Source organism: Spermophilus citellus (assembly GCF_964194105.1).
Source record: "Spermophilus citellus genome assembly, chromosome: 4".
Taxonomy (NCBI): Eukaryota; Metazoa; Chordata; class Mammalia; order Rodentia; family Sciuridae; genus Spermophilus; species Spermophilus citellus.
In genome coordinates, this window is record NC_138185.1 from 219330818 (window position 1) to 219351566 (window position 20749).

At 40.6% G+C, this 20749-nt stretch overlaps 1 protein-coding gene across 6 annotated transcripts in view; it reads left to right on the forward strand.

Moving 5' to 3' along the window:
• The window catches only part of VRK1 (VRK serine/threonine kinase 1), an 86001-nt gene that overhangs the window by 31515 nt on the left and 33737 nt on the right, over nt 1-20749 (forward strand). For all 6 annotated transcript variants that reach the window (XM_081292235.1, XM_081292233.1, XM_081292232.1 and 3 more), the window contains 2 exons: nt 3485-3650; nt 8646-8701. In XM_081292235.1, coding sequence (XP_081148361.1) covers nt 3491-3650; nt 8646-8701 — 216 coding nt within the window. In that variant the 5' untranslated portion in view covers nt 3485-3490. The remainder of the gene's footprint in view (nt 1-3484; nt 3651-8645; nt 8702-20749) is intronic.

Genomic DNA, 20749 nt, shown 5'->3' on the forward strand with positions numbered 1-20749 from the left:
AGGCAAGCGCGCTACCGCTTGAGCCACATCCCCAGCCCCAACCCTGGTGGTTTTTGATAACTTTCTTGCCATTTAGTATTACAAGATGTCCTAAGCTTCTCTTAGAGATTTTCAGCTCCAGAACTGGAATCAATTATTAAAGAAACCTAGTTTCTTCTAATGGAAACAGTTTTCTTTACAGTTCACCACCAGGATGTTTGTTCTTTCTGGGTTGCTCATTATATCTAAACTTTTTTGTGAATAGGGATAGGGAGTACAAAGTTTCGTATACATATGTATGTGTGTACTTTTTGTAAAAGGTGAACTGTGTAATAAATTAAATGTATTTTCTTTTTTCAGAAATTTTTGAAATATTTATTTATTTATTTTCAGTTTTCGGCAGACACAACATCCTTGTTTGTATGTGGTGCTGAGGATCGATCCCAGGCCGCACACATGCCAGGCGAGCGCGCTACCGCTTGAGCCACATCCCCAGCCCTAAATGTATTTTCAAGTACAGCATTTTTAATGTACTTCTCCTTTTTTCTCATTTATATCTCCTTTCTTCCAAATTTGAATTGTGATTTTTAAAGACACCAAGGATAATAGAATAAGAATGTTACTTATTACAGTAGTCTCCCTTTATTCACAGGGGAAATCATTCCAAGATCCCCAGTGGATGCCTGAAACCACAGATATACTGCGTATACTATGTATTTTCTTTTATATACATACCTGTCATAAAATTTAGAGTAAGAGATTAACAACAATAACTAATAATTAATATAAAACAGTCATGAAGGGGCTGGGGTTGCGGCTCAGTGGTAGAGTGCTCGCCTTGCACATGCAAGGCCCTAGGTTCAATCCTCAGCACCACATAAAAATAAATAAATAAAAAATAAGTATTAAAAAAACCCCACAGTTATGGAGCTGGAACTGTGGCTCAGTGGTAGAATGCTTGCTTGGCATGTGTGAGGCACTGGGTTTGATTCTCAGCATGGAGTATAAATAAATGAACAAAATAAAGGCCAATAAAAAAAATTATAACAGAGGCAGGATTATAATTATACTTTAATAAGTTATGTGTGTCTCTTTCTCAAAACATTATTGTACTACACTTATTCTTCTTGTGGTGCCTATCTGATGAAATGAAGTGACTTGGACATTATGAAGTGGTCTTAGGCTACTACTGCTCACCTTTTTTGCTTGGACAAAAGCATTGCATTATTGTGACAGTCCATGGTGATAACCAAGATGACTGCTATGACTAATGGGCGCTGAGGGTATGCAGCACGGACACAGTGGATAAAAAGATGAAACGTGTAGGTCTGAGCCGAGTGGTATGACTCAAGATTTCATCGTGCTACTCAGAAAGGCATGGAGTTTAAAATGGATGAATTGTTTATTTCTGGAATTTTCCATTTAATATTTTTAAACCTTGTTCATCCTTGGATAACTGAAAGGATTAGTGAGGGGCTATTTTACTTATTTTCATCATTCCACATTTATGGACACAATAGCTTTAGTTAACAAAAGCAAGTATCACTACAGTATGATTACTGGAAAGTTGCTGCTTTTATATATATAGTCTCCCACTTTTTATAGTTGGAATATGTCTGCATTGTTTGGATATAAGCCCATTTTATGTATTCCATTCTGTCCTTTGTAACCCTTTTTTCATTTCAGTTCTACACATGTATATGTATGCATATTTATTAATTTAGTGTGCAGTGATATTGATGTTTCCTTAGTGCTTTTGGATATCTGAGACTTGTTCTGTATTAGATTCTTGTTACCTTTTTCCCTGTTAGTAACACTTCACGGTATTTGTACTTTGATTTTCCCTATTATATTTATTGGTTTTCTTTATTTTATGAATTCTTGATTTTTCACATGAAACATTTTCATTGGCTGGATATTGTGGCATACACCTGTAATCCTAGCGATTCAGGAAGCAGAAGCAGGAGCACCCCAAGTTTGAACCTAGCCTTGGCAACTTAGAGCCTGTTTCAAAACTAGACAAACAAATAAATAAATAAAGGGGCTGGAGATGTAGATCAGAGGTAGAACACCTCTAGAATCCATCCCCAGCACTACCCAACCAAACCAAAAAAACCACTTTCTCATCTTTTTTGCCCTGAGTTTTTGTTTTTTTCCTTTTCGCTGTTTCTCTTCAGCCTAAAGTATTTTTCTTTTCAGCCTGCTTGCCTTCTAATTTAGTCTTTATTTCTGAATCTATTTTTCTTTTTCCTTTTTGGTGTTGGGGGTAGAACCTGAGGTTCTGCCACAGAGATGTACACCTAACTCCTTTTATTTTTAATTACTTTTTTTCTGCCACTTAATTTATGAGTTTTTCTAATAATGATTCTTGTTAATCTTTGTATATAATTTTTATTTACCTTGTTTTGAAACATTTATAGCTTTTAATTTTCTGGGAAGAAGTGTTTTTCTGAAGGGATATTTTCTTTGTTCTTTTTTCCCCTTAATATCAATTTTGTGTGGAACTAGACCTTGATTCCTTTCAGTTGCTGAGATTTGTATACAAGTAGTTTTCTTTATGTACAGTTAGTTTTAGTTGGACTTTGAATTATTTCTAGAGGTCCCTTTCTATTTGTTTTTGTATAGTCTTCTAAAATGTGGAGGCTAATACCCAGATGCACTTTTATTAGAACCTTGTATTATCCTCGTGATGCTACTTTGGATTGTATCCTCAGTGTTTTCTCTTTAGCTTGGGTGGAGCCTGGCTGGTTACTTTGGAGAGTGGTGTAGTCCAGCCTGGTTTCTTACCTGCTCAAATTCTGGGTTTTTGGAGATAGAGATATTGCCCCCTGTTTTGTTATCCGTGGGTTTGGAGTTTTGCTTTTATGTTGTCCTGTTTGCTGTTGGGGGGAATTCAAGGAGATTAAACAGCTGTGCTGCTGCAACCACCAGACTCAGGGTTAACCTTGAGCCTGAATTCCCTCCTCTCTTAAATGGAGGTAATAATGTGGTCTTCAGAGTTTTGAGAATGAATGAGATCTACTTAAAGCATCTAATCTAGTGTCCTAAGTGCTCTCCTAAGGGCCTGTTGTATTTAATTGTATTTTGTTTTCATAATACAATAGTATTGTGTACCTGTCACATCAGTATTAACCTTTATAAACTACTCATGGCATTGCTATAATGTGTGCATTCTATTTGGTGCACCTTTCCCCTAAACTTCATGGAACGATTTTTTAAAAATAGCATTTTAATTGTAGATGATATGTAATTGAAACTTAAAACTAAATATTTTCCTTGAAAGTAATTTCATAGATCATTTTATTTATAGTCTCCTATCCAAGCTAAGAGATAATGAAATTGAATTTGAGCTATTATAAATCAGAATTAGCAGATGTCCTTAACTTAAGTGTTGGGATAAGTAGGAATTCGAACAACCTCTCTGCACAGAAGCTTTCCTTTAGGAAAAATGTTTTGAACACTACTGAGATTATAATTATGAGTGTTGCTTTGTTCTGTCTTACAGTGAAAAATGCCTCGTGTGAAAGCAGCTCAGGCTGTAAGACAGGGCCCTGCAAAGAGACGTCTTGCAGAACAATTTGCAGCTGGGGAGATAATAACTGACATGTCAAAAAAGGAATGGAAACTAGGATTACCCATTGGCCAAGGTGGCTTTGGCTGTATATATCTTGGTAAGTGTATGACTACTTCTAATCATCAATCCAAAGATTTATGTGCTTTCTTATCAAAATGGTTTCTCATTTATGAGCTATTATTGGATGTTCCTAATAATCTGCAGTCAACTTAATATTGTATGATTAAGCAAAAATGCATCTCTGACACTAGAAGATTGCTCATTTAATCACAGTGGAAAAAGAGGATAAAATATATGTCATACTATCACTAGTGTGCACTATGGCTTTGATTTTTAAGGTATTTTATACAATTTTAATGTCTTGAGACTCAAAGCTATATACTTCTTTTCTCCCCCATTTCTACCCAAGTAGAATTTATTCTCTCTTTGACAAATTTTACATGTCTTTTACAGGTGTGGATTTTTCCACACCTGCACAACCCAAATAATCAGTGTAATGGAATTAGGAGAATGACCTGGAAACTGCATATTGGGCTTGATCAAATGTACCACTAATTAACGTACTTTCATTGAAATTTTTGGAGATACATTTAGAACCTAGAAATTCTGTAGGTTAAATTATTGATTTAAAAAATATTTTACCTGAGTATTTGTAAAGCTTTCTGCTTCACCAAGAATATTAGTAGGGGTTGTATTAACAAAGCATTTTGTATTAGCTTTTGATATTTCTCTTTAAATTTTTCATTTGTTGTTGTTATCCCACCTCATCTCAATTTAGTTATTTAACTGTTTGTTAATTTCTCCATGGAAGTTTATGAAATTGTACTTTTAGCCATGGAACCTTTTTATTTTTCTTTCAAGCTAATAGTGTAGCATAGATGAGAATCACCTGGAAACTTGTTAGAACTGCAAATTCTTAGGCCCTACTCCAGACCTGTGCATTCAACACTGTAGGAGAGGGCCCAGCAGTGTGTTTAAAGTTTGAGAACCACAGCACAGGTAAAATAGCAGCTGCTCTTACTCAAGAGAGGTCCTACCTTAACTTCCTCTGCCATCAGTGTCCTGCAGTTGGTCAGCTGCAGTCTCTTGGCCTGTCTTCATAAAACGTAGCTTCAAAATTGGTGTTTTTCTGTATCTTATACATTGTATAAGATTCATATAGGTAGGGGAAACTTGTCTTTGGGAAAATAGGTATTGATTCCTTGATCTTGTTTAGAGTCATACCCATTCCACTGAATTAGGCTGTATTTGACTTCAGGGGAAAATCTTCATAAACTCTGAAGAAGTAGCAGCTACATATTAGCCAGGTGGTTTAGGAGAAATGGGTAGGTTATATGTAAGTTGTCTCTACTGCAGGATATGTGGATTTTTGACTTGTTAATGGCAACTTGTCTCTAAACAAGTAGACCTTTTTTCTATTAACTTGCTTTATTTTATAACCTTTTGCAAATTTGAGACTTGCTCTGCATGTGTGTTAAATGTTTTGTTTGTATGAATTATTAATGGGTGCTATCTAGTGTTATTTTTTAACATCAATGGTTTTATATCACTGTGTGGTAAAACTTTGCTTTTGTAAACCTGGGTTGACTAATTTAAAAAGAATAAATTTGCTTGAATATGGCTGCCTCTAGTTCATCTCTTTGTACCCACTTATACATTGAAACACCATATTCAAGATCATTTTCAGTGTCTATTCATGAAATTAATAGATTGCCTTGGAAATTTCATTTTTTTTCCCCTGTAGCATTCAATACTGTATATCCCCCCCCCCCAAAAAAAAATGCTTCCATTGTCTTCATGGTACACTATACCTTCCCCCCTTGTTTTCTTCTTCTGGCTGTGCTTTGTCTTCTTTTTAAGTACTCATGTTCTTCAGCTCTCCTTCCTTGTCTCACTTATCCCTCTGTGTATTCTCTCAGACTGATCTTATTAGATTTCATGGCTTTTGTTACTTCTCTTTATTTTTGATTTCCATATATTTCATCTATAACCTAGGTCTTGATCTCCTATATTCAGGCCCATGGCCAGTGGCCTACAACAAGTCCCTAGATGGATGTCCCATAGACATGTCTTAAATTTATATCATATTTTATTTTCTGATCATATCATGATTAGGAGAGGATTATCTGAATAAATGAAATCTGTTAAGCTAGATACTGGGAAGATGTTCTTGCATATTCCCTCATTAATTTTTCTAGTACCTTATCTATTCCTATTGCTTTAACTGTGACTTCTCAAATCCATCTGTTTCTCTCCTTCTTTCCTGCCAGTACCCTAGGTTAGGCCATTATCTTGTCTGTTCTGGACTCACACTGACACGGAGATTCTTTCTTGTCATCTAGTCCTGGCCTCCTTGCATCCCATTGTTCACAGTGTGGCCTGAGTGGCCTAATATGCCAATCAGATCATTTGATCATTCTGTTTAAATCTCTTTAGTGATCTCCAGTGCCCTTAAAGAGCCAGGCTTTTTTTTTTTTTTTTTTAATAAGAATGGCATACAGGACCCTATATATGTTTGTTTTTACCCCTTTTGTTTCCTTAAATCTATGCTTCAGCCATCAGTCTGCCCTTTGTCTCTCATCTGTGAATATGCTGCTGCTGCCTTTTTTTTTAATGTACTGATTTATTTTGTTTAACCAATACATCCAACATAAATCATTTCAACATATAGTTAAAATAAAATTGCCAATGTGATAATGTCATGGCATGGAGCATGTGGCAGGGCCAAGCTGCTCACCTCATGATGGAAAGAAAGCAGAGAGAGGACAGGACCAGGGTCCCAATAGCTCCTTTAAGGACATGTGCTGGATAACCCATTTCCTCCACTAGGACCCACCTCCTGAGAGGTTCCACTAGCTCCTAATAAGCCCCATCAGCTAGTGACCAAGCCCTTGGGGACACTTAAAAATCCAAACCATAACACTGTTATCTGTTATATGCCACATATTTATCTATTCTTCCCCTTGATGGACATTTAGGTTGTTTCTATGTCTTGGCAACTGTATATAATGCTTCAGAGAAACATGGAAATGCACATATCTCATTGAAAACTTTATATGATGCTCCTTGCTCCTCAGAGCTAAGTGTAGAACAGGTACTATATGTTTATGTTTCCCTTGTGTTTACCCTTGCTTAATAGTTTCCACATGCCTTGAAATTACTTTTTTAAATTCCAGAATAAACAGGTACTTCTTGACGAGGACAGCTCTTATTTTCCTTGTGCCTGGCATATTTTGCACTTCGTACTGTTTGAGTGAATATTGTGCTTGCTTTCCTTCCCACCTTTCCTCATCTGAATTATCTAGTATTATTGGGATGCTATCTTCATTTTAATATTCTGTTAAAAAATCTGAACCTGCTTTATTACTAATTTAATATCCAAGTGACATTCCCTGGGACTGTTCCTCAAGGAGCTCAACCTCTTCATCTGCCCATATTAGCCATTTTTGTCAGTTGGTCTTTCTTTAGTCTGAAGTATTTTAGCTGCAGCCCTTCTAAACACTGCTGCTTTCCAGCTGATTTGTAGTTTCTTGGTTTCCATTGCCTGTTCCTCTTCATCTCATCAGCTTCTAATGTGAGAGTGCCTTAGGGTTCAGTCCTAGAATTCCTTCTTTCCTCTTTCTACACTCATTCCCTAGGGGATCTCTTCCAGTCTCAGAGCTTTAAATAAATAGTGTATCTGTGTTGATGACTCTCAAATATATTTTCCCTACTTAGGCTGTTCTACTGAACTCAAGATTTAAATATCCAACTGCCTTTTAACGTCTATCTGAATTTGGATGTTTAATAAACATTTGCAACTTAAGATACTCCAAAGAATGAGTTTCTTCTGCAGTTTTTTCCATATTAGCGACTTCCTCTTTCTAGTTGCTTAGGCCAAAATCATGGAGGCATCTATACCTCCATTTTTCTCTCTTAAACCTTTTCCTTCAGTCCATCAATGAATCCTGTTGGCTCTCTTTTGAATGTGTGGTCAGTCTGACCAATTATCAATACCTTCTCTTGTTTTTCACACTGGTTCAAGGTCACTCTTTTCTCCCTTGGAGTACTATTACTTCTTGCTCATTGATCTGCCAGATCTGCTTTTGCCCCCTGTTCACCAAAATGAGTCTGATCTTGCCAGTCCCCTTCTCAAAACCTTGATGTTACCTGTTAAACCCTGCTGCTTTTCTGATGTCTCCTGTCACTTTTCTAACCTCCTTATTTCTTCTCTCCCAGTTACAAACTTGTCCAGCATGCTCCCACATCTAGTCCTTTGTGCTGGTCTGCCTAGAGTTCATTTCCCTCTGTACTCTAGGCTCACTCCCTGGATCCCTTGAGACCAGTGCTTGAGTAGTGCTGTCCACAAGGTCTCTTCTACACTGTAACTCTGCCTCCCTTCGTTGCTGGCTTAATTTTTCCCCTGGTACCTACTGCCATCAAACATACTTATTTGTTATCAGAATCTTTTCTAAATCCCTATTTTCTAGAAACTGGCATTTAAGAGGTATTTGGTAAATAGTGAGAATATGGGCAATGTTATATGCTTATCTCAGTATTCTAAGAAAACAGTGCTTCTTTATTTGCATTAAATAAAAAGACAGTTATGTTAAAATTATTTTGAATGGCAGTTAAAAGTTCCGGTACGTCCTTAAGTATTGATCTGGATGAGTTTTTCCCAAATTAGGAGTTTTTGAACTTCAGTTCCCTATTTTCATATCTTTCAGATGTTCCTTATAAACAGATTTCATAGTTTATTAAAGTTTAAAAATTATATAAGTTATTCTTCAGGGAATTCACAATGCATGTCAGAATGTCAAAGGCCATGAATACTTTTGAGTTAAAGAAATATTTAACGTAAACTTGGAGTTTCCTGCAATTAAATTGATCAAATTCTAGAAACCAGAGTTTGTAAGATGTGTTCTAGTTTCAGACATGTTAAAACATGGAACAGTCCTAAAATTGACGAAATGTGCTGTGATAATATCCTGAAACACATATTTGGGAACTGAAACTTACTCTATCAAGGGGTTACAGATATATAGATCTAAATATTGGTATAATATTTATAATAATGTTACTTGTTCTGATATTATTTAATTTTTTTAAACAGCTGATAGAAATTCTTCAAAATCGGTTGGCAGTGATGCACCCTGTGTGGTGAAAGTGGTAAGAAAATGTTTTAGCTAATATTTTTCTTTGCTTAACTGAAGTTAACATAATAATTATTTTGTAAAACATCCTTTTTGATAAGTATAATTAATTAAACCGTAATGTATTACATTTTAAATAATGTTTTGTAAATGTTTTATGAGAAACAAAAGAAGCTTTACAATTTGAAGTAATTTGTGCTCAAGAAGTCCTTCTGGCCTGTTTTGAATTAGAGTGGTATTGGTATTTGGGGTTAAGTGAATAAAAGTGTAGAAATATGCAGCTGTGGAGTAAAAATATTCAGCTCAGTCTTTTCATTTTATCTTTGGATTAGGTGAGATGCGTTTAATATTTACATTACTGATTTAATGTAATTTTATTATATTTTGCATTTATTTCTGGACTTCCACTTGGTTAATATTTTTTTCTTTTGACTTATTCCTGATTTTCTTCCCTTCCTTGTTCAGCTCAGTAAATTAAATTATTTATGATTGTTGGCCTTTCTCTGATATGCTAATGTCAAAATTAGTGTGTAAGGATTGACAACATCTCATCTTACATAATAAGCACACTATGAATAACCAGGTCAATTTACAAATTTATGAACTAAAAAGATGACTTTTTTTTTTTTAAATCAATTATCCACCTTTTTACTTACCAGTGTTTGTCCCCTCCCCCAGGGTGTTTGTTTTTTCTTTGGTACCAGCAGTTGAACTCGGGGGCACTCGACCACTGAGCCACACACATCCCCATCCCTGTTTTGTATTTTATTTAGAGACAGGGTTTTACTGAGTTGCATAGGGCCTCAGCCTCTGGAGCCTCCAGGAACCTCAGCTTCTGTGCCTGACCCCCAGAGTTCTTTAATACATGTGAAAAACATCTTTTTGTTAAATATAAGAGTCAGCAGAATGTGTTATTTGGGGAAATTAATATATAACTCCCTGTTTTTCCTAAAGGCTTCATAACTCATGAGTTAGAATTACTTGAAAGTTTTTCGTTTTTGTTTCACTCAGTTTTTGTTTCACCCAGCTTTTTTGGAACGTGTAAGACTGGAAGACGCCGCACCACACAACACAGATCACCAAAGAGGTTCCACTTTATTACAAAAGGCTGTGTGTTTATATAGGTCTAAGGAGAGGTCGCAGGGCTGAGGTAGATAACAGGTCGCCCCTTTATTGGCAAGCTCTTCCATATGTCAGTTCCGGAGCCCAAGAAGTTAATTCTAATTGGGGCTAAGGCGTCCCACTAGCAGGGTTTGAACATTGGCGCCGTTGGGAACGTTTTGCGCCAGTGAAAGAAAGAGGAGAAAGAGGGTCGTTAGATGCCATGTTGGGGTATTTCTCTGGGGTGCTGCTGCCGTTATATGTTTTCCCAACATTCCTCCCTTTTTGTTTTCTTAGGAATTGGGGCGTCGTTAGATCTGGCTGCTTCTGGCTGTGCGGGGGCGGCGTAGGGCCTAGAAGGGGAAGTGGAGGAATGTTGGGGGGGGAGGTCTGGGGATATCATGGCAACCAGAAATAAAACCCAGTGGCTATAGACAGCTACTTCCGTAGGGGTGAAGTTTATGAAAGTTCCCTGAAACCACAAGTCGTGGATGGCATCGAACCAGTCCTGGATGGAGGAGATTGTTGGTATCAGCCACTGGTCCTGTAACAGAGACTCTAGGAAATATTGGAAGCGTTGCCTTGACATGGCGTCACCAGCACCTGAAGAAGATCAGAGCAAACAAAAGCAGGATGAAGATAAAAAATTAAAGCAAACGTCAGTTTTTGGCAGAAGTTCCATGTCGGGGGACTGACAGAGAAGATGCCAAGGGCTATGAGGAGGCTTAAAAGGACATGAAGGCTCAAGAATCCAGGATGGCAGATTAAGAGGTTCTCCGGGCTCGTTGTCTCCCACTGTCCGATGTCCATTGCATTCCATCGCGCCTGGTAGTGAGCTTCAGCAATGAGTGAGCTGTTCTCTTGAAGATGTTGGGGCTTCATTGGTCAGAGGCTGATAGTACCTAAGCAGAAGCTGGTTGAAAGTTTGGTTAGAGGTCTTCCGTAATTGGCCCTGTAGGAAGTGAAGCAGACAGGGCAGGAACAGACACATCAGGAAAAGAAGACATATGGGCCCTAAAAGAGGCAATAGCCACGATTGGAAGTGGGCTAAAAAGAAGGTGGCAAATGGGTTTTGGTTTGGTGGATTTTTCAAAGAGGTAGCCAAGTCGGTGAGCTTGACTACATTAGTTTCCACAAGGCCTGATTCATTGATGTAGTAACAGCATTCTTCCCTCAAGAAAAGACAGGTTCCACCTTTTTCGGCTGTAAGTAAGCTTGTCGATTTTGAAGAGTAACTTGAGCCAAGGATGTGACCTGCCTTTGTAAAGATGCTAGAGATTCTGCCGTAGAAGTGAGCGCTTGTTGAAGTTTAGAACTTATGTCCTGTACAGCCCATAAGGAGTGTCCTAGAACTCCGCCTCAGATACAGCCGGTGAGAGACCCACCAGTATTGGAAGGGAAGCAGCCCGCTTGTTCTGCACTGAGGGAGACAAGAGGGCCTGCACTTCAGCTGGGGTATAGAGAGTCAATTGTGGGACAAGCGTCACCAGTATACATGGGGTAGAGGTGTTGGTGAATAAGATAGTGATGAGAGAACCATTACACCAGAAGAATGAGCCAGGTGGTGCATAGAGGGCGAAGTTAAAGGTGATGTTAGAGTGGCAAAACTTTGACTGGGAGACACCCAAGCCCAGGAGGTAGCGCCGGGGAATCACAGTATGGTGAGACTCCTCAGGCTCCCATAATGGAGTGTCGGGTGAAAGGGTTCCAAGAGAACGGCGGGCAGATGGAGTGGAGAAATTTGAGAGGTCAAAAGCCTAGAAGTTCAAGGGAACTGCTGCAAGCAAAGGTCGAGTCAGAGAGGCGCATAAGTAGCAATCAGTTGGTGTGATGGCGGGGAGGGTTAGATTTAAGAAGGTTACAATTTTAGTAAGTAGTCGTAGCCATGAATACTGTGGTGGACTCCCGACATTAGGCTCATATGGATCCTGTATGGAGTCTAACAACTGCTGTTTGGAATGCTTTATGTCAGTAGAGATTATAGCTACTGAGGGCTGGGAGGGTTGAAGCTCTTGGGAGATGGAGATGGAGCCACAGTGGGTGGGAGAGGATATGTCACAGTAGAAGGAAGCATTTACCCTAGAGGTCCAACGTGGATGGTTAGGGTCAGTGATAGCCAATTGATAGCCCCCCCCCCCCCCCAATCGATCTCAAATTTCCAACGCAGGAATCCCCGATGCATGCATGTGGGTTATGAACGTTACATGACCAGTAGGGGCATCCCCCATAGGTTTCGGGCCACCATTTGCAGTAATCCTCTGTCTGATCATATAAGAAGCAAAGGTAAGGCCTAGTGGCTATTTTTAAAAGTTCAGAATTCTGGGAGGAGAGGGGAAGGAAGATGGATGCATTACATCCCATAGGGGCGCAATCGACTGAAGAAACTAGACGAGTGTAACAAGGACATATGTCTCTCTGACTTTGAATCTCCAAGTATCATGGTGGAGTATGGGCGGTTACACGAGACAGGCAAAGCTTTAGAGGATAGTTAGGATGTGGAGAGCAGGAGTAAAGGGGAGGTCTAGAAGTGACTCTTAAGGCTCCTCTGGGGTAGTCTTGTCATCAGCAGGTGGGGCGGCCTCTTGGTGATATGGCTTCAACAGGACTCCTCAGTTTGATCTGCTATGAAGCATAGCATTGCTGAACATAAATGGGATGAGGTGGCCCAGTTGAATCCAGTAACATTAAGGGCCCGATTACAGCCAGTGAAAGGCCAATCGCCTTGGCCCATAGACTGAGAGCGGATGGTGCCATTCTGTTGCCATGTCGCTTGGATGTAGAGGCGCCATCTGTGGGTTGGGATAGAAGCTTGAGAGAGATTAATGATTAGTAATAGGAGAGGGCTGGCGAGAAACTTTGGGTTTGGTGGGCCCCAGCATGGTGGAAATATGACTATATGGGGTCCTGTCCGGTGAGGTTTCAAAGTCTGAGAATGTAGCTCTCGAAGTAAGACTGCATTACCCGGTTGAAGAGGGTCCGATTTAATTCCCGATTGTGCTGGAACAGAAGTAACAGATGGTGCAGGAAGACACCAGTGTGCGTGTTCTCTTAGGAGTTTGTATAGAAGCATGAGATAGGGCAGGTGGGACACAAGGGGAGGAGGAGTGACAGGAAAGTTTTAGTTGATTAAGAAAGGCATCCATAGAACAGTTCAAAGGGGCTAAGGCCTGAGGGGGCTCTAGGGGTTGCCCGAATTTGGGTGAGGGCCAATGGCAAAAGATTGGGCCAGGACAGTCTGAGTTCAAGCAAGTTTAGTGAGATTATCCTTGAGAATGCCATTAGGCCTCTCAACCTTACCCAAGGATTGGGGTCAGTGGGGGATGTGGGGCCTCCAAGTGCTGTTAAGGCCTTTGGAAACTAGTTAAACAATCTGAGAAGTGAAGGCTGGACCGTTGTCTGACTGGATGGAGGCAGGAAGTTCAAACCTAGGAATGACCTGCTCAATGAGGATGGAGGCGACAGTGTCAGCATTTTCTGATGGTGTCAGCAGTTTTCCTGCAGGAGGGAAGGCTTCTATCCAACTGTAAGAGAGTGCTATCCCCAAATTACAAACAGTTAAATCCTGTGTCAAGGCCTGACCAAAGTGATACGGACTGTCCCTGAAGCCTTGGGGTAGGCCTGTCCATGTCAGCTGTTGAAACCTAAAGAATATAAGGTCTTCCCATGTGAAGGCAAAGAGGTAATAAGAGTCAGGATGCAGAGGCACTGTAAAGAAGCCAGCTTTAAGATCCAGGACAGTAAAGTGAATGGTCAAAGGGGGATATGAGAAAGAAAAGCATGAGGGTTGGAAACCGAGTGGATAGGAATAACTGTCTCATTAATTAGGCGGAGTTCCTGGACTAAGCGATAGGTTCCAGAGGGTTTGCGCACCAGCAGTATGGGGGTGTTGCAGGGGGAGTCAGTAGGAATAAGGAGTCCCTGAGCCAGCAACTGGTGTATAATGGGCTTAAATCCCTCCCTATGGGTTTTGGAGATAGGAAATTGGGAACACAAGCAAGTTTAGTTTGGTGTTTCAGCTGGGTATGGACTGGCTTGTGGTGGGAGGCAATAACCAGCATGGAGATGTCTCAGACCTAGGGATCAGGGGGCATTGGCACAGTAGGTACTGTCAGGTCATTAGAGAGGGTAAGAGTTAAAGGCCAAAGGAGATGGGTGGTAGTATTCTTGGGGTGTAATTGGAGGGTGGCTCCTAATAATTGGAGAACATCTCTGCCTAGGAGAGGAACTGACAGGATGAAATGACCAGAATAGTGAGTGAATGGGTGTCCCTCCAGGGCACAGGCCAGCTTTACAGTTCTGTTTGGGGAGAAGGGTTTGTTATCAATCCCCATAACTGAGACCTGGGAAGGAAACAGAGGCCTAGAATGGGCAGGCAAGACAGAATAGGTAGCCCCCATGTCCATAAGGAAGGTTATGGACTTACCCGCTGCCTGGAGCATTACCCTGGGCTCGGAGAGGGCTGAGGGGGTCTTTGAATCTGGGCTTCTTCAGTCTTCTGCAAACCCCAAAAGTTCAGGAGAGGGGACTGCCTGACTAATCATACCCCCTGCGTAGAGGCGCCGAGGAAGGCCAGCCAGAGGCAATCTTCCAATGTCCTGTCTGCTTACAGGTGGGGTATGACCTGGAAGGAGGCCGTGGGTTTGAGCATTGGCGAGCCCAGTGATCTTCCCATCCATATTTGAGGCAAGCCTCTGGTGGAGAGGAATGCTGGTTCCCCTCTGAAACTTTTGCTGGAGATGTAGGCCTCAGGGCTACTGTCAAGGGCTGTTTGGGGTGTTACCTTCTTTTCTGCAATGGAGCCTGCTTTAAAAGCCATTTTCACCAGATCTCAGATAGGGGTCTGATAGTCCTCCTCAGCTCATTTGAGCTTTTTTCTAATATCACGAGCCAATTGAGTAATGAAATGGGTTGCTAACACTGTAGCCCTGATGGGAGACTCAAGATCTAGCTTAATGTATTTGGTTAGGGCCTCTGTAAGGCGGTTGAGAAATAAGGATGGATTTTCATCAGGGTTCTGGGTAATGTCCTTCAGTTTATCAAAGTTAACTACCTTATTAGAAACTGCTTGCATGCAGTCCCAGGTAGGTTCAGTTATGGGACCTGCACTCGGACTATCCCTTCAGCACCAGCTACTTCCCTGACAGAACAAAGGAACTGTGAGTTATCTGATAAGAGGGATCAGTGAAGCAGTGACAGGAGAAGAGAGGCATGAGTAGGGGGGGAATGGGTTTATCAGTAGAAGAAGTGAGCAGAGTGGGGGGAGGGGGAGAGGCTTGGAGAGATATGGAGATCCCGCCCATTGCAGCCAGGTGGGACCCATCCTGCCTGCCTGTTGGAACCTGGCAGCAAAAGGGAGACGCGCAAGTCAGGGGCTCATGCAAAAGCTGCTGTGCCGCAATGAAGGTGAAGGCTTGCCCGCCGGCTGAGGTGGGATTCCGAGGCCTCTCCAAGCCGCCGAGGGCGCACTGCTGGCCCATTTCGCCCGCTGCACCGGGAAGGTGGAGCACCAGCGCGAGAGAGTCTTGTGGCCAGGCAGACTAGAAGCGCTCAGACAAGGCCATGGCTGCAGGGAGGGGACGCGGACGGGAGGAAAAAGAGGGGGAAGTGCGCAGGCAGGGCAGCGGTGGCGGCTGCAACAGGGAGAGGGAGGGGACGCAGAGGAAGAGGAGGGGAAGTATGCAGGCAGGGCGCAGAGGGGAAGGTTGGGAACAGAGAGCAGAAGGCAGGACGGGGAAGCCTGGGAACTCTTTCTACCCTTTCAGGCGCCGGCAATAATTAAAAGGTCCTGGAGGAAATTTGGATCTAACGAGCCTTCTGGAGGCCAATGATTGTCATTATCTAGCAGATATGTGGGCCAATCTTGGATACAGAATCTGATAAGAATTTTGGGCTTGAGGTCCGGGGGGAGAGAGAGAGTAGACAAATTCTTAAGGAGACACTTGAGTGGTGAGGTTTCTGGTATAGATGGGGAGGCTCCCATAGTTAGAGAGTGGAGGAAGGGACAGCAGAGGGAGAAAAAGAATTAACCTAGGCCGTAGGAGCTTCCTCCAAGCGTAGAGCAGATGGAGGATCACGTGGGCGTCCCCAAAGTGACCAGTCCTCTGCCAGTAGGCACAGAGGGCACAGCTCGGTCGTCACTCACGAAGTGCAGTCTGTGTGACCCTGTAAGGTCCAGGCTGCAAGCCACCTGACGTCAGGAAAATTTTTTCACCGAAACGAGAAAAAGTCAAGGAAGGAAAGACAGAGCCCCAGCAGAAGTTCAGCTCCGGGCCGAACACTGCTCTGGCGGGGGGAGGAAAAGACCAGGGAGCCTCTCGTGTAAACCGAGAAGCCTCACACCCCAAAGGGAAGCGGGTCGCCAGAGGGTCCACTGCGACCAGTGAAGGTCTCAGTGGAGTGCATTCCCTCCTCCCTACTGGGCGTCAGGAGAGTGCTAACCTGAAGGGAGTTGGGGAGCCAGGGGAGGGGGAACCTTACCTAGACCCAATCAGTGGTGAGTGCAGGAAGCCCGTGCCCAAAAAGACAGACAAGGGCAAAATGTGTTGTTGGTGACGGTGGTGGCAGAGACGGGGTTCGGTTTGTCGAGCACACCGTCTCCTGGGTTTCGGCACCACTGTAAGACTGGAAGACGCTGCACCACACGACACAGATCACCAAAGAGGTTCCACTTTATTACAAAAGGCTGTGTGTTTATATAGGTCTAAGGAGAGGTCGCAGGGCTGAGGTAGATAACAGGTCGCCCCTTTATTGGCAAGCTCTTCCATATGTCAGTTCCGGAGCCCAAGAAGTTAATTCTAATTGGGGCTAAGGCGTCCCACTAGCAGGGTTTGAACATTGGCGCCGTTGGGAACGTTTTGCGCCAGTGAAAGAAAGAAAGAGGAGAAAGAGGGTCGTTAGATGCCATGTTGGGGTATTTCTCTGGGGTGCTGCTTCAGTTATATGTTTTCCCAACAGAACAGAATTGTTTAAGTGATTTTTTTATATATATTTTTAATTGAGTTATAATTTTTTAATCTTGTTAACATGTCCACCCCTGCAAAAAGATTCCTCATGTCCTTTGCCAGTTAAATCTCTACTTCCCAAAACTCTTTGAGGCAAGGACTTGTCTGAGATTTTTTGCCATGGTTTAGTTATTCCTATTCTGAATGTTACATAAATGGAATTATGCAATATACCGCTTGTGCTTAATATAATATTTTAAAGGTCACACATATTGTTGGTGTATCAGTCATTCATTCCCTTTTATTTTTTTGTTGATACACAATTGGGTTGATTTCAGCTTTGGGTTACTATGAATAAGCTTCTATAAATACACTTGTACAAGTGTTTTTATGGATATAGTTTTATTTCTCTTGTATAAATTCTTAGAATTTGAATTACTGGTTTATAGGGATCACATGTTCAGATTTATAACAGTATTTGACAGATTTCCAAAGTGATTGTGCCATTTTGCACATCTATCAGTAATGCATGAGGATTCTGATTGTTCATTCTCTCTAGTTTAGTATTGTCCTTGTCAGGTTGGCTTGGGTTTTAGCCATTATAGTGGATGTGCATCCATGTCTCATTTTGGCTTCAATTTGCATTTACTTCATGACTAATATTGTTGAGGACTTTTCATTTTACTTAATAGCCATCCATATGTATTTTTTGTGTATGGAGTGCTTTCTCCACTCTTTTCCCATGCTGCTTTTACATTTTTTTTAGTAGCTGGGTTGTTTTTGCTATTTTTTAATTGAATAAAAAGAAAGTTATTCTAGATATAAGTCCTGTAGATATATGTTTTGTAAATATTTTCCCCCAGTTTGCTCGTTCATTTTCTGATTGCTTTTTTGCATCTTTTGAGATGGATCATACAATTTTCTCCTTTATTCTGTTAATGTGGCAATTACATTGATGATAATTGAGTGTAAAATTAACTTTGCATTTTTAACACATACCCTGCCCAGTCAAATTGTATTATGCTTTTTACCTATTGCTGAAATTGCTTTGATAATATTTTGTTAAGGATTTTTGTGTCTTTTTTCATAAGAGATACTAGTCTTTAAATTCCCCCCCCCAGTATTTCTAAATTTAGAATTTTCTCTTTTTTTTATAATTTTTTTTAGTGACAGTATATTTTGAAGTGTTATACATACAGAGAATAAGCATAACTTGTTCCAGTTAGGATCACATTATTCTGGTTGAACATGATGTGGATTTACTTTGGTCATGTATTTATATATGAGGATATGAAAGATATGTTTAATTCATTCTACTGTCTTTCCTGTTGTCATGCCTCCTTCCTTCTCTTCATTCCTCTTTGTTTGGTCCAATGAATGGCTAATCTTCCCCTCCCTTATTGTGGGTTAGCATCTACATAGCAAAGAGAACATTTGTCCTTTGGATTGGGGGGATTGGCTTATTTCACTTAGCATGATAGTCTCCAGTTCCATCCATTTACTGGCAAATGCCATCATTTCATTCTTCTTTATGGCTGAGTAATATTGCATTCTGTATATATATTGGTTCCATAGCTTGGCTATTGTGAATTGAGCTGCTATAAACACTGATGAGGCTGCACCATTGTAGTAAGTGGATTTTAAGTTCTTTGGTTATATACCGAGGAGTGGAACAACTGGGTCAAATGGTGGTTCCATTCCAAGATTTCTGAGTAATTTCCAAACTGCTTTCCAGAGTGGTTGAACCATTTTGCATTCCCATCAGCAAATTAGTATCCTTTCCCCCCACATTCTCCCAATGTTTATTGTTACTTGTATTCTTGATAATTGTCTTTCTGACTGGGGTCAGATGGAATCTCAGTGTAGTTTTTTTTTTTTAATGTTTTGTTTTAGTTGTAGTTGGACACAATACCTTTATTTTTATGTGGTGCTGAGGATCGAACCCAGCGCCCCACACATGCTAGGCGAGTGCTATACCGCTGAGCCACAACCCCAGCCCTCAGTGTAGTTTTGATTTGCATTTCTTTAATTGCTAGAGATGCTGAACGTTTTTTTCATATTTTTTTTGACCATTTGTATTTCTTCTGTTAAGTGCCTGTTCAGTTTCTTTGCTCATTTATTGATTGGGTTTTTTTTTTTTTTGATGTTAAGTTTTTTGAGTTATTTGTATATCCTAGAGATTATGCTCTGTTTGAGGTGCTGGTGGTAAACATTTTCTCCCATTCTGTAGGCTCTCTCTTTACGTCTCTTCATGTCCTTGATTGGTTCCTTTGCTGTGCGGAAGCTTTTAGTTTGATACCACCCCATTTATTGATTATTGATTTTATTTTTTGCTCTTCCATATTTAGTAGAATGAAATTGAACCTGTCTCTTACCCTGCACAAAACTCAAAGTGGATCAAGGAGTAAATTTAGAGTTCTCTAATCTCATAGCTGGGCTTGGGAATTAGGACCACGTGAGTGGGTTTTGGTCTCCTTTTTATTCTAAGTTCCTCCAAGAAAAAAAACTAAGGTTGGCATGGAGCATACTCCACTTCTGCCTTTTAGAGGTCATGGTCCTGAACTACTCTTTGTCTAATTTCTGAAACTGGTGATTTCCTGTATTTGTTTTTGTTTACAGTGGGAGGCTAATTGGGTCCTGCTTATTTCCCCCTTGTGCCCAGAAACACGTGAAATGATTAAAGTTTAGTGTCAGTGCTTTGTTTTCCTACCATTTCCCCTTTCTTGATGCTCTTTCATTTTAGAGTTTTCTTCTTTCTCTCTTTGGAATAACATTTCTTTTTGAATGATTCAGCTTGCTGCTGAGTCCAAGGAACTAAAAATTTTAACATTAAATGGGATCATTTGCATGGAATTGCAGAATATTATCTACATTTGTCTTTGACACAGCAAATTAAGATATTAAATCTATGGGCAAGATTAATTTCTTTATAGGATCTTCTAAAGGTTTTCATTGTGAGAAATAAGCCCTCTTATTACTTCTCATAGTCACGAGGTTCAAATGATCTGGTTACCTCGGACACTCTTGGCTGGTTTATTTGTGAAATGGTCTCTGTCTCTTAGAAGGAAGTAGAATATAAACATGTTTTTTTTTCTTCTGCAGTTACATGAGGTTTTGTTATGTTTATCTTAAAAATTATATTTATAATGAATAATTTGAATTATTTCAGTAGTTGTCAGGTGTGGTAGCGCACGCCTGTAATCCCAGTGGTTTGGGGGGCTGAGGCAGGAGGATTCCAAGTTCAGGGCCAGCCTCAGCAATTTAGCAGGGCCCTAAACAATTTAGTGAGAATAAATAAAAATGTGGAATGTAGGGATGTAACTCAGGTAAAGCATCCCTGTGTTAAATCGCCAATACCCTGCTCTTCAGAAAATAAATATTATTGTTATTCAGTGTAATTTTTCTTTTACTCCCTCTTAAATTTATATGGTTAAGGGGAAGAATGGTTAGAAAACATATTTTCTTTGTACGGGAGGGGAACAAATTACATGTCTTTATAAGGCTGTTATCAAACCTATTTTAGTTTTTTGCGTCTCCTGTCTTCTCATTTAGTTCTGTTTCTATTGACCCTTATTGCTTTCTCTTTGTAATGAGGACAGTAATAAATATTCAGTTGATTCTTCTTTTGTATTTAATATTTTAATAACTTTTTCAGTGTTATAGTTTGAAATCCTGAAAGAATTGATAACTGAAGCAGTGTTATTGATTTCTTTTTTCCCTTTAAAAGGGAAATTTAGTAATAGCTATTTGCTTCTTTTTCTCCTGATACTTGAATTTTTCAGAACTCCCTTAAACTCTTATATCACTCATTGTATTAACATTTATTTTACAATTTCACCTGTGATATCCTTCTTTTTTTGGTGGAAGGGGGACTAGGGATTGAACTCAGGGGCACCTGACCACTGAGCCACATCCCCAGCCCTATTTTGTATTTTATTAAGAGACAGGATCTCACTGAGGTGCTTAGCACCTCGCTTTTGCTGAGGCTGGCTTTGAACGAGATCCTGTTATCTCAGCCTCCC